The sequence below is a fragment of the Lygodium microphyllum genome, chromosome 4 (assembly GCF_053477565.2).
Source record: "Lygodium microphyllum isolate KBCC chromosome 4, Lygodium_microphyllum_v1.1.10, whole genome shotgun sequence".
NCBI lineage: Eukaryota > Viridiplantae > Streptophyta > Polypodiopsida > Schizaeales > Lygodiaceae > Lygodium > Lygodium microphyllum.
This window is the reverse complement of record NC_141138.1, coordinates 106,370,951-106,385,262: the sequence shown is the minus strand read 5'-3', so window position 1 is coordinate 106,385,262 and position 14,312 is coordinate 106,370,951. Positions and strand designations below refer to the sequence as shown.

General features: G+C 39.1%; 1 protein-coding gene across 3 annotated transcripts in view; it reads left to right on the top strand.

The window, feature by feature from the left end:
* The first annotated feature begins 8,968 nt into the window (after positions 1-8,968).
* The window catches only part of LOC148037440 (urea-proton symporter DUR3-like), a 204,885-nt gene continuing 199,541 nt past the window's right edge, over positions 8,969-14,312 (top strand). For 2 of the 3 annotated variants that reach the window (XM_087676378.1, XM_087676376.1), the window contains exon 1: positions 8,969-9,307. In XM_087676378.1, coding sequence (XP_087532504.1) covers positions 9,261-9,307 — 47 coding nt within the window. In that variant the 5' untranslated portion in view covers positions 8,969-9,260. The remainder of the gene's footprint in view (positions 9,308-14,312) is intronic. The other variant, XM_087676377.1, reaches the window with a different exon arrangement.

The following is a 14,312-nucleotide window of genomic DNA, read 5'->3' as shown; positions in this document are numbered from 1 at the left end:
AACCAAGTAGGCACAAGATATTGGAAAAGAAAAGGAGAAGGAACCTCTAGTAGTATAATAGGGAAGAAAGTCACTGGTGGATGTATCCAATAACGCCATGCCTACCTTGATACAAGCACAAACCATAGGAATTAAAAACAAGAAAAGCAAGGAAGGTATGGCATGCAAACCTTCTTCATCGGCAACATAGGCCAAAGAGCGGTAGACTAATGGAGCAAATAATGGGAACCTTCCTCCTAAAGTGCAAGAAATGAAGCATAGCGCTAAGAAAAATGGAGGCAAGCCTTCACCTAAGCACTGCCTAAGAGATCGGCCCTCTACGGGAAGATTAAAATTTTCTCTTGGAATATCTAGGGATATTCTCGAACATCCGAAAGAAAATTTTCTTTGGGATTGTGAGAAGACTTAAGCCAAGCTTCATAGCCTTGCAAGAAATCAAGCTCGATGAGGAGGCTTGCATGTCATCCAATATCCTTGGGTTTCTAACCTTTTTTGATACATAATGCCAAAATCTGTAATAAGCAATGAAGAATTTCTTATGTGCTTGGTTTATGCTCACAACTACTCTAATGTAAGAGCAAAGCAATGGGCCTTCCTTAAGCAACAACTCTAAGGCAAGAATGTACTCCTAGGGAGTGACTAGAATATGATTGAACATTAAACTGTTAGGACTCATGGTGGAGGGCTGATGATTGTTGATGTAAAAGACTCATGGCAAGCCTTTGCAATCACGTGTGAGCTTGAGGATTTGGTTTTATTTGCTAATGGGGAGGAAATGCATAAGATAACTTGGCACAATAGACATTCTGGACCGACTTGGAGGGGGTGTAGACTTTACAGGTTCTAGGCATCAAAGGGAGCATGGTGGATAAATGGCAGAATTAGATACATGGTGATGGATGACTATGTAGCATTAGATCGTATGCCAATTCTAGTAACGCTTAGACTCATTCTCTTGAGAAACAGCAATGAACGACCACCACCCTTTTAGCTTAACACTTCCTTCTCTCAGAAGAGAAATCATTTGTGGCTAAAATACAAAAGGGAATGGGTAAGGGCTAGAGATCCCAATGTCATGCTCAATTGCAAATGGAAAAAATGCTAGCACAAGCAGTCATAAACATAACAAAACTGGATGGCATGAGGAAAGAAACTCTTAGAAGGGAGAACCTAGAAAGGGCCGCGTACTCAAGGGGAGTTCTCCTAATGGCAATGAGGACCACCCTTGAAGATGTAGTTATACAAAGGCTTGTCAGGGATGTGGAAGACTACTTAAAATTAATGAAAGATGAGACAGTTTAGGCTGCCAAGGTGCAAATGAAAGGGCAGTGGGAGCTTCTTGGGGATAGTCCCAATGCATTCTACTTGGCTAATTCAAGGCCAAGAAACAAAAATAGACCATCACTGGAGTAATCAATCAGCAAGGAGTTCTAGTTCAAGGTTAAGAATAAATAGCCAGAGCTTTCAAGAACATCTAGCATCCATAGTGGGTACACCTCCAATGAGAATCCCTAACTATGAGTAGCAAGTGGATATATTTTTGAGAGACTGTGAATTTAGTACGTGTGGAACAAGCACTTTTTCTTGACAAACCTTGTACCTTGGAGGGAGTCAAACATGTGGTCTTCTCAATGAAAACAGGTAAAGCCCTAGGTGTAGATGGGTTGCCAGCAATGGCAGAAGTCAAAAAATCTAACCAATGTGTGGTGCAAATTTAGTGGATTTGATTAACTTCATCAGAGCATCTAGAATCATGCCATCATATGTTGGTCAAGGCGTGATCAAACTTGTCCCCAAATCATAGGACATGACACAACTCTAGGCTAATACATTCTAAGCAATATGAATTTGTAAGTGGATGAAGATCCACGATGTGGTGTTGAGCTTGATAATGTCAATCGATCCTGTTACAAGTCTACATAAAGACTTTGTCCTAATCAATATGGATTGGGACAAAGTGTATGACAGGGTGAGATGCGAGTTTTAACTTGGTAGTGCTAGTTGCCATGAGGTTTGGTCAAGTGTTTATTAATATGGTAACCACTTTGTCCAGGGAAGCAACTATAGCTATCTGCATAAATGGTATGGTTGCATCATCCTTTGATCTTCATAGGTCCATAAAATAGGGGTGCCCTCTAGTCCCCCCCTCTTGTTTGCTCTCATAATAGATCCTCTGCTTAGGAGGGTGATTAAGGCATTCCAGGAAGGCTCCATTAGAGGACTACCACTCCCTTATGGATCACAAATAACAGTTCAATTCTTTGTAGATGACAATGCCTCTATGGTTGAAGCAAATAGGCAATCTGTGACTAGGCTTATGGAAATCTACAATGAGTTCTCAAAGTTCATAGAATCTAAAGTTAATGGGAAGAAAATGGAGCTCTTTCTCCTTTCGTGGAAGGAACCAAAGCCTTGGATCTTGCAACTAGGGTTCAATATTATGAAGCCTCGCCAACTTGTTAAATACTTGGGAGTGTCAATAGGCATAGATGCTACCCTAAACCAAATGTTCAAGTGGTTCACTAACAAATTCCAAGTGGAAGTACAAAGTAGATTGGAAGCCCCTTTCTCATTTGCAGGTAAATTTAGCATCATCAAGAGCATCCTTTTGTCGGCCAGGAGTAGGCTTGGACCCATTGGGCTGCTTCAAGGCTCAAAGTCTTACATCGGCACTACTTAGAAGGCTAGATGGATCTTAGCCTTGGATGGCGTTAATTAGGCATTGGATTGCAAATGCTAAGATCATTGGGAAGAGGTGGGAGGATATACATTGGCAAGATGTCTTGGCTTGCTCGTATCTGCCTATTAAAATACTTGCTTCTAAGATAGCTCAACGTTTGGCTAGGCAGTGGTGGCAAAAGATAATGGTCAATACTGACTAGAAGACGAGGGGTGCTACAAAGGGAGACTCTTCAATGAATAGGAATATCTGGTTGTTTCCATTGGCCTATGAGCCGCCATTTGCGCCAATCACAAGAACTCCAAACTGTCTAGAGCATTGCACTACAAAGGTCTAAGGACTTGGGAGGATGCATGGGATTCACAAAGAAACGGTCTATTATTACAGCCTCATGAACTTTCTAGGAAATTTAGCCTAAATGGGAAAGGGATTGACTAGCTACAAAATGCTCTACAACCATGCAGAGATGACTAGCCAATCTCTATTATTAAGAGGATTGATTCGATGCTATATGATCTAGGAAGCCCATCTAGAAAAGACTTTGCACACTATACACAAATGAGGGATATTAAGACTCCTTTGTGTGCCATTTAGTTGACCCTGCAACATAGATGGAGGAAGGAATGTCCCTTGGAAAAGATATCAACTTGGAAGAGGAGAGTCTACAATGTTTGGAAAGCAACTCCCTCTTTTAGAGTCAACATGATGAGATGGAGAATTCTGATAAAGAAGCTACCTCTATACACTAGACTCACAAAGAGGATTAGGGTCTCTCCATTGTGCCCATTCTATGGCTGAGTAGAGGAGACAAAAAAGTACGTATTCTGGGATTGTATGCATGTGAGACCGGTATGGCGATTCTCAAGAAACGATTAAAAGGGCCAATTTGAGAAGTGAATTTGGGATGTCAAATGTCTTCTTTGTAGACCATTTAGACTTTGATGACAAGATTTGGAGCCTAATTAGCCTCATCTCAAGAGTGGCCTTGAAGTTTCTATGGCTCAAGAGAAACAACATGGTGTTTAGAAGGAATGAGAAAGAACTGCTTGATAGGAATTTGGAAGAGCTCAAAGCAGAAGTTTTATCCATCCTTGGAGTATGTAAGAAGTCTTGGATATTTAAACTCTTTTGGAAGAAATTGAGTATTATGGCATAATGCCAATTGCATCACCAATGATGATGTAGTTACTTTATCTTTTTTGAAATATAAAAAAGAGAGAAATTAAAAAAACACTTATGATATAAGAAAATCCAAACTTTAAAATGGCATGATGAGCACAACTCATGGGAATCGAGTTTATCTCAAACCCAAAGTGTCATCTTGTCATTCATTATGCATTACCGTTTACTGCTAATTGTGCCTTAAATATACAACTATTAAGGTCGCGAAAGGAAAACATGCATATTTGATGTTTGAACATATTTAAATACAATTGTTATTAAGGTTTCTGGCATGGATTAAAACAAGTCATATCTATTTCCATTTTGGAGCTCCAAGTAAAGAGATTGAATAGATTCATTGATGGCATTACACCTATCTTAAGCTTCTCGAGGAATGTATTGCATCCACTATGATTCTATTTCAAATAGCTATTGTGAGTAGTTGTGTCATGACCATTGGAGGAAACTCAAAATGCAAATTGTATTGTCTAAGTATCATCCCATAATATGAGTAGTTAAGGGACTATATAGAGTTTTACAAAGGCAAGTGTTATTTGAGTTCTCTTCAAAACCATCAATGATCAAACTTAGGTTTGTAGAAAACTAACTACTTTTGATATAGATTGCATCCTCTTTTATACCTACAAGAAATACCAAGATAGGGAAGAGTTTTCCATTATTACATGTGAGAGTTAAGAGGTAGCATTTCAAGAATGACAGGAAAGTGGTTCAATGCAATAGTAAATACAAACTATCTCACTCAAAGACAATATCACTATCGTTATCTTCAACAAAGATAGAGTATTACATGTTGTTCTTCTCTTTTTTGGCAAGAGGACCATGGCATGATGAAAATGTAATATCACTATTGTTATCTTCAACAAAGTTGGAGTATTACATGTTGTTCTTCTCTTCGGCAGGAGGACCATGGCATAATGAAAATAGCTTGCACTTATCAGGAAAAAGAGACACGATGATTAAAAAAAGGAAATTAAATCTACATGAAAAAAGCTAGAACACTAGTTGCTAGTGACTCTTCCATTTTTCCTTCCTCCCATATAATGCAAGCACCCCTTATAAAGTTACTAGCACTAGAAAGAGATGAACTGGAAATAGATAAGCAAAAATAAATGAACTATAAATAGACAAGACCTCTTGCTTATATAGTAAAAGGGCCATATAAGTAACAAATAAGAACTTGTGCATCACATTACAGACCAAAGGATTCAAAATTTATTTCAAGTGATGAGAGGGCGTGTAATATGGAAGTGATGTTCCAAGACAAACTTTGGAAGGTATGACATAGACTTGATGAAGATTGAGCATAATGTAAACATGTTAAAAAGCAAGACACCAAAAAAATCACAATCATCCACTTACTAAGTTTGAATATCATACAAGGTTCAAACCCTGGAAAATCTAATTATGAAGCCCCACATCATGTCTCCCATTCTGCTTCAATGAGCTAAGTTTGAGTATTGGCACCAATTCATTTACAATGGTGAAACCCTAGTAAATCCATTTCACTGCTTAGCTTGTGACATTATTCATTCTTTCATACTATGTTATGAGGGCTTGCTCAATTTCCAAAATTGTGACCATTTTAAGGGTTGATAGTGTTTAGGAAGATTTGAGGTTTGATGTGTAAATTGAATTGCCAAAATTCCAAAAAAAGACTTTAAGTTTTAAGAAGAAGGTTTAGAACCTTTGACTTTACAAATATTCAACCATAAAAATGAGAGACATGTAAATTGATTCAAAATTTCCTCCAAAATTTTAAGTCAAATGTCTTTGTATCCACTATCCAAAAAAATAAATAAATCGCAAGCATTGATCAATGTGCAATCAACCTCTTGATCCTTAAGACATAGTTTAAAAAATCATGTCTTAGATAACATGCTTTAGCTACGTAGAAGCTAATCTTTAATGGACAAATGAAGGCTTTCAAGAGAGTTATATTTGAGATTGTGTACTCATGTTGTGTTTGCATGAGCTACAATTTGTTACAAAAGTTTCCATATATTGTTGTACATGCCTTTGACACATCCTCCTACCTACATGCAGGGCGAAAGAACAAGTGAATTTTAGACTCAAAACAATGGCGATGATCCTAAGTTGTAGAGATCATCTATTAGAGACATGGATTTAGGTTCCATCTAGCATTACAAAAGTTTCCATCTGTTGTTGTACATCTTTGACACATCATCCTCCTACCTACACACAAAGCGAAAGAATGGGTGAATTTTAGACTCAAAACAATACTAATGATCCTAAGTTGTAGAGATTATCTATTAGAGACGTGGATTTGGATTCCTATGCCAAACATGCAAAGAAGGGTATCTTAAACTCACATGCAATTTTCTAAGATGATCACAAACCTTCAAAGGCTATTATTTTCCTTTTTTTATAAGATAGTTTCCTTCTAATGAAGAGTTTTCTAGATGGTTTTTCTGTGCATATCAAACATATTGCAACCTATGATACTGCGAGTCCATTGACAAGGGTTTTGATGAAGCTTTAGTTGGGTCTTCAATAGAAAAAGAGTGGATTCTTTATTACTCTATTGGCTATAAAGGAAATTTAGTTTGTGTCCTTTTCTAGATTAGAGGCTTCCTTCGAAAGGAGGTGCCATAATGTGAGTGCCCTATGCAGGTCATCTTTTCCGATCTACATCCTATACTCAAAGTAGTTGAAGCTCTTGGCAATGTATTTTCTGTTGTCCATTTGACCTCTAACCTTAGAGGTGACAAAAGGTCTCGTGTATTGTAGATAGAAGGATCAAGCCCTATAGGTTTTGAAATTTCGAACAAGGGTGGTTGAAAATTTATTTGTGAGGTTAAATTCTCTCCTTTACTAAACACATGTTATGTCTCTTTGGAGACATGCTATTTATCTAGGCAATGCTCTAAGAAAAAGAGTAGTGTCAATTGAAAAACAAGAGGAAGTTGAGAAGAACTATTGTGCTAATGAGATGGTCAAAGATCTAGACAACTATAAGGAGCAGCCAAAAACAATAGCGAAAAACAAAAGGACAACAAGAGTGACTTTTGGTGCCCAAAGACATTAACACCTTAATTTGTGGCAAAATATTGAAAGTTACATTAAAGATTGGGAAAATCATAGAGCTTCAATTGATCGTGTTTTGTTGAGAACAAAGTAAGATCTCTATGGTGAAATGCCAAATAAATAGCTATTCATCATGTTGAAGGCTAAGCAAAAGAAGTCATCTTTGGTTATAATTGAAGACTCTCACAGGAGGCTCATCATCATGCTAAAGGTATTGCAAATCTTTTTCACTTACACTTATCTTCTATTGTTTGCAGAGATTTTACAATGAATCCAAATTACCAACTATGTATATTGCATTCCCTTAATGGTTATGTAACCATATTTGACATTGCTTATGCTCACAAATTTAGAGGAATTGCTTGCATGTCTAGATATGTTAACTAAGGACACATCAAACTCATTCATAAAAGCCAAGACATGATTAGGCATGACAATGGAAACCCCTTACTACGTTGAATGCACTTGACAATTTCATGGCCAAAATGCACAATTTCCAAATTAAGTTAGTTTAGTAATGGATTGTTCTTAAGTAGTAGTATGGATTCCTCATGGATTTGTCCCTCATAGGAGAAGTCAAGATGCTATTCAAAATATTCTCCTAGGTGTTGATTCTTATTTGGCGAGTAGAAAAGAGTATATTCTTGTGAACATAGACCTAGATAAGGCCTATGGAAGAATAGACTAGTGGTTTATAACCAAGGTGCTCCAATTCTCTAGTTTTGGACATCTATGTTGTAGATATCAATGCCTTGTTCTCAGATACTTTTGCTAATATTTCTATTAATGGTTATTCCACAAAGTCCTTTGACCTAAGGAAATCTTTAATGCAAGTGTGTCTTCTAGCTTCTTTGCTATTTTCCTTTATCACACAACCTTTTTTGGGATAAATCCAATACAAGGTTCAAAAAGGTCTCATTAAAGTCCTTCTTCTTCCTATGGGAAGTCCTTTTGTGCCTAGATTTTTGTAGATGATAACTCCAATATCATCTCAATTGATTGTGATTTTCTCAAACATCTACTTACTATTTATGAAGAGTTTGCTTATTGGTTGAGTTCCTTAGTTAGTTCCCATAAGATTGAAGTTGTTTATCTTAGTTGGGAAGACCCCCATCAAAGTTTCAAATTTAGGCTATAAGGTGATTGCTAAGAACATGTTGTTCAAGTATCTTGACTGCCCTACTAGAACCAGACTGTTCATGGGGCAATAATTTCAATGGTAGTATGATAAACTAGATGATAACATAAACATTAGAGAACAAAGCATCGAATAACATAGATATCCAAAACCAAAGAATTGGAGCACCTTGGTTATAAAGTGCTAGCCTATTCTGTCATAGGCCTTATCTAGATCCATGTTCACAGGAATATACTATTTTCTACTTTGCAAATGAAAAATCAATGCCTAGGAGAATATTCTGTATAGCATCTTGAATTCTTTGATCATGGAAGATCCATGAGGAATCCATACTACTTCTTATGAACAATCCACTACAGAATGAACTTAGATTGGAGAGTGACACATTGTCAAGTGCATTCAACATAGTAAGGGGTTTACATTGCCATGCTTAATCATCTCTTTGGCTTTTACGAATGACCTTGATGATCCCTTGCTTAACATATCTAGACATGTAGGTAGTTTCTCAAAACTTATGAGCATAAGACATAGGTCTTTACTATAGAAGCTCCATAATTTTATATGGAATTTAGGTGGAAAACCATCAGTGTTAGAAATCCTTTTTTCATGCTTCTTTATGTAGATTCAAATCCTCCAAATTAAATGGCCTCTCTAGAAGAAATGTTGAGAGAGAGAGAGAGAGAGAGAGAGAGAGAGAGAATGTTGCCCACGTGCAGATGCTTCTGTCCCCAATGCCTTGATGGCTGTTGCTTAAGAACTCCCCACCATTGCCACATCCATGCCTTATCACAGCATTGCAAAAACCACAAAAGTAGAAGAGGTGTTGTCCACACAAGTGCGGGATTCTCTCTTTACAATTTGTTAATAGATATTGAACTTTATAGAAAGGAAGAGAAATTAGGTGGGACTCAGGAGATGTTTTTCCACGCACGTTCTGGATTCATGCTCGAGAGTCTAAGTTCTAACAAAGGTCTTGTTGCCTCGCGAGTCAAAACGGGCGAATAGGTTTCCAACGTTCTTGGATCCGAAAAAGACTGCTCGCCACTTCTTCTTTTTTGACTTCTCCTTGAAGAGCGCGCCTGTGAAAACGATGCAATTGCAGCATTCCATCACCAAATTTAGGCTCAGGGAAACACACAGCATTGGACGGCCTCTCTTCCCTCTCCAGCAGCACCATGCCGGTAGGTCAGCCGAACCTATTCGGCCTCCATCAGTATGACAACCGGACAAGCTTCTTCAATGGCGATACCATCCTTTCCCAGGTCGTGTCGCTGAGAGAGAGAGAGAGAGAGAGAGAGAGAGAGCGCGCAGCTATCTTCACTGTTTTCAGAGGCCATCCTGAGAGCTTCTCTTCCTTTTCAACCTTGCAAGCAGTGGTTCTATACGACGGAATCATTCCGTAAAATAGAAATTCTTCCAATCAGTTTTACCTTTGCTTGAATTTTTCTTGGAAAAAGTGTGGCAAAATATACTTCTCAGAAGAAATTTTACAACAAGAAGTACATGTGCTCAATTGTCTAGCTGGAGCTGTCTGTAAATCAGAAATGACTCATATATACAAGCCTCTGAAGGTGGTCTGGGGGTGGGGATTACCTTTGCTCGATTGCATGGTTGAGCTAGACTTTAAGAAGTTTATGTCACATGTCTTGAAGGTATTTTTAGCTTACTGAATGCCATAGCAAAATTAGCTTCTTTGGAGAGAGAGAAGGTAAGCAGAAGAGGCATAGCAGGCTGAATATTCTTAATATTTGTTTTACATGTAAGAGCACTCTGCTGTTGATCCATTTTGATTGGCTTTTAAGTAAATTTTGCAGTTTACTTTTGATAATGGCATTTTTAAACCATAAAATGCAGCAGTGTCCCATTGTAACAAGAGTAATTCGTAATCTGCTAGAGGTGCTCTTTTATTGAGTTGAAGGGCCGTGATGGTGGTGATACCTGCTTTGAGCATACTGTATGCTAGCATAATGTGTTATCTCACATTTGGTTCTTGTCCAATGAAGAAAGGCTTGTTTCGTCTCTTTGGAGGGTGTTAGAGTTGTGAGGACAAGGTGAATACCAAGAAGTGATGAAATTGAGTCTATGTCCCTCTCCGCCAGGCATTGGATGTTTAGAATGTTTTTGGGCATGCTTATGGCCTCCATATTAATGCCTCAAAATTGTCTCTAATCAGCTGCAGTGAATTGAACTTGCAAGCATTGGGATGGTAGGGCATAGTAATACCCGTAGTGATGTCATCATGCATCTAGGGTATCCTTTGGGTGTTGATATTCAGCTGAAGCACTTGCTGGAATGGCTTTTGCACAAATTGAAGGCTAAGTTTGTTTATTAGAAATCTCAGGCCTGGCCATTCCATGTTCGTCTCAAAGTTGCGTAGACTATCATGTTACCTATGCTCACTTATCTTTTGTCACTTCCGCCTCGGACTGCCACCACTTTGAATGATCTTACTAGGCACATTCGTTTTATGCTATGGAAAAAGGACCTGTTGCATGCAGGTATATTTCTTGGATCTTTTGGAGCCATGTTTGTACTCCAAAAAGTATGGGAGGAGGAGCTATTCTACGTGGGGAGACTCATGTGGGTGGCTCTTTGTTAGTCACTTTTATGAGCTATGTGCACTGATCATCACCCTTGGGTCTTCATTATCTGTTTCGTTTTGGAAGATTGAGGACTTGTGCATGGTAATACCACCATTTGGGGCTTGTGGTGGCACATCCTTAACAATGTTGCTCAGCTCTCCACATCTTTGTCTTTCATGGTGAATCATTTGGCATGTTTATGGAAGCTAGTTCTACAAAAGGTGCAATGGCACACATTAGAGGATTGTTTGGCTACTACCTCCTTCCATATGGAATTGTTGGTCGTGTCAAGGTTGCTTTCTTGGGATGGGAAACATGAGGAATGATCCAAATTTAATTGCATGGCATGTTTGGGTTTAAGTTCTATTTCTGACACTACCTTGGCAAGCCACAGTGTGCTGATGTCTTTCTGCACAGCTGGGAGGCTTTTTTGGATCCCTCGGGGATATTATGGCTTATGGGGCAAGATTTTGATAGTATTTCAGCACAGGCAACTCTTTCCCTCCCTTGATTTGGATCGTCCTTGGGAGGACTAGGATCTTGAGGGATGGCTGAATCTTGAAAAGGCTTTGGCTAATCAGGTGCATCATTTCATTATAAAAGATCACCATTGGCTAGTGACCAAAGCCAATGCTATTTGGGGCCTACACACATCCAAGGCTTGGTTGAAAATGATTGTTATGGAAGGTTGGCTAAACAAGACTTCATTCAAATGTAAATTCTTTCTTTGGATAGTGATGATTGGTGGACTTTCCCTTGCCTTGGCTCTTTCCAAGTGCTGAATCTCGATCCGCAATTGTTCCTTTTGCACTGCTAGTGTGGAATCCTCTTGTCATAGATTTGTTTCTTGCATGGTGGTGAGAAAAATCTGCTCCTTTTTGTTTGATACTTGGAGAGTAATAGTTGGGCTATCTCTATACCCCTCCAACTAGGTCTTTGCTAAACGATGCGATTTCCCACTCCTACATAGCCACATATGAAGATATTGTTTCATTTTCTTAGATTTTGGGGCTGTTGGCATAACTTGGTCACCTAGAATGCATTCGTTTTTGATTCACCATTTGATGTCCAGGGACATATATCTCGGCTCAAGGGTCTTGTAGATTGGGAGTTAGATCTCATTCAACATGCTGACATTCTCCCTAGGGAGGACTTGGTTCCTTGCTATATGATTATTTCTTCTATTTCTTTGCCATGAATTTTGTATTCCCCATGTGATTTGACATAATATAACTACCCATTATAGAAAAAAAAATCAGTCTATGTTGTGGCAAATATCCACTTTATCCCCATGAAAACTACTTTTTAGTATCCCATGTGTATAGAGCAATTCATGGGCGGGGTTTTCCATCTAATGGACCTCCACCCAGATAGTGATAGGAACACTAAGTTTAAGGGCACCTTTTGGAGGACTCTCTTTTAGGCAATAGGCATATAAGTTGCTTTGAGTACATACACAATTCTCAGACAAATGGACACATAAAGAGGGTTAACAAGTGGTCAGTGTGAGGATGACACTCTAGGGTTTATAGAGAGAACACAAAATGTTTACGAACATAACTAACAAATGAACTCAAAGAGAAACCCGAAAAACACAAGGGCTAGTGCAATGAATTGGACGATACAATGTATGTCTAAAGAGTGGAGAAAAGCTCAAACCATTGTTTCTCAAGGAGCAGGTCAAATGGAGGGAGTCAATGAAGATGGCCTTTAGAAGATCTCCAAGCAACACACTACTAAAGCTCAGATGTTGGAGAATGCGATGTAGCTGAAGATGAAGAAAGCACAACTGTAGCAGTCCTGGCGGAGTAATCGGCAGAGCTAACACAGCCTCTAGAGAAGAAACATAGCTGTAGAAGAACTCCACGAAGTGGGGCAGCATAGCAGATCTCATGGAACATACAACCGCAGACTGTCCAGGATGATGATGTCAGCTAGGGCAGCCTGCTCAACAGCAAACATAGCCATGTCATGTGCTGGAAATGTTGGACAAACAGTTGGAAACTAGTCACAAGCTGATAGATGATGACATGGCAGCTGAGTGGCAGTAGGGTGGCCATGGTGTACTTTTGATAATGGCATTTTATAACCATAAAATGCAGCAATGTTGCATTGTGACAAGATTAATTCATGATCTGCTAGAGGTGCTCCTCTATGGGTAAGCTTGTATTGTTTTGTCATGTGTTGGGTGTACCATCCCTACTCCCGTATTTTGGGTCACTTTTACTTAATTAGCCGCCACCCCGCCACCCATAAAATGAACTTTCAAAAAAAAAAAAAAAAAAAAAACGCCAATTCAATGTGGTTTCATCTGCTTTTGTAGGGCTTGGTAGGCCATTGGGCAATTGACGAGCATCCTTGTTCGATGCCTTGTCCTCTCTAGGGTGACTACTTGGACTCCCTTGGTAAGATAACCGTTGCTTTTGTAGTCTTGGTGGGCCATTGGGTAACCGATGTGCACCCGATGCCTTGGCTGCTTTGGGATGGGATGCCTTGGGGTAAACATTGTAGACCTTCTCTTTAAGGCTTAGTTTTAGGCTTGAGAGGGGTGTTGAGCAAAAACATGTTTGATGGCTGATTAGCATATTTAAACAGTACCAAAACACACTTAATTAATGAAAAATGCAAAAGTGGTATGTAGCTCGAGAAAGTTTCATTGGTCCCCCAAAACCCTTATTTTTTAGGGCACCCTTCAACATCTATAAATAGACAGGTTGCCCACTATTCAATCTCATCCATTCGGTGCATGTTTTTACTTCTTTGCTGCGTTTGGTCCATTTGCCATCGCCAACCCATAGCTTGCCTCCTCTTGCTTGCGTTTGACACTCCATCAGCCAGGTGACAAGTGCCAGACCACCCTCTGTATTAGGCGTCAGTCTTGTAGCCTGTGTTTGGCCTTCCTAGGTGGTAGTAGTTGGCAACCATCTCTACCTTGTTGGTGGCCCTCCTATAGTTGCATTTGTAGCTTTTTGTTGCCGACTAGTGATCACAGCACTTGGGATCCATCTTCAGTGGACTTCACTCTCTGACACTCCATTGCTTTGCCCTTGGGCATTCTATACACTTGAATTAGCAGAGAGGTTAAAGGATCTCGGTTGTACTTTATCAATTTTCAATAAAAATTAAAGAAATACTGCAAAGGGCGCCAGTTTTGGGGCCAATAAGTTATCCAATGTTTAACATTTATGGTAAAGTTTGTATTTTCAGCTTATGTGAATTTTATGCGTGCTATAATTACTATGAAATCAGGTTAGTACCACACTTTTTGAGGAGGAAGGCTGGTTTCAACATTTCTGCTATTCCAAGAGCGAACTATCTCATATGAGAATCAACAGGGGTGAGGCTGGGTTTCGTGCCTTTGAACAAGTTTCCACAAGCCTTGGAAATCCAAGTCATACCATATCAAATTTGACCAAGTGGTAAAGTTAGACTTGTTAAAACGAGTCTTATTTGTAAACGTATGCTTGGTTGATGCAGATAGATGGAGGGATTAAGGAGGATAGATGGGTGGCATATGATAAAAAATGACGGTAACTAGGTACTATGTGAGGCATTGAAGCTCTTGGCATGGTGACTCTAGATGGGTGTCCCAAAGGAGGTGATTGACTTGTGGATAGTTGACATACTGAAAAGGTATAGCATGGTTCATTGGATATTGTCATATTGGCAAACTAAGTGGTTATCT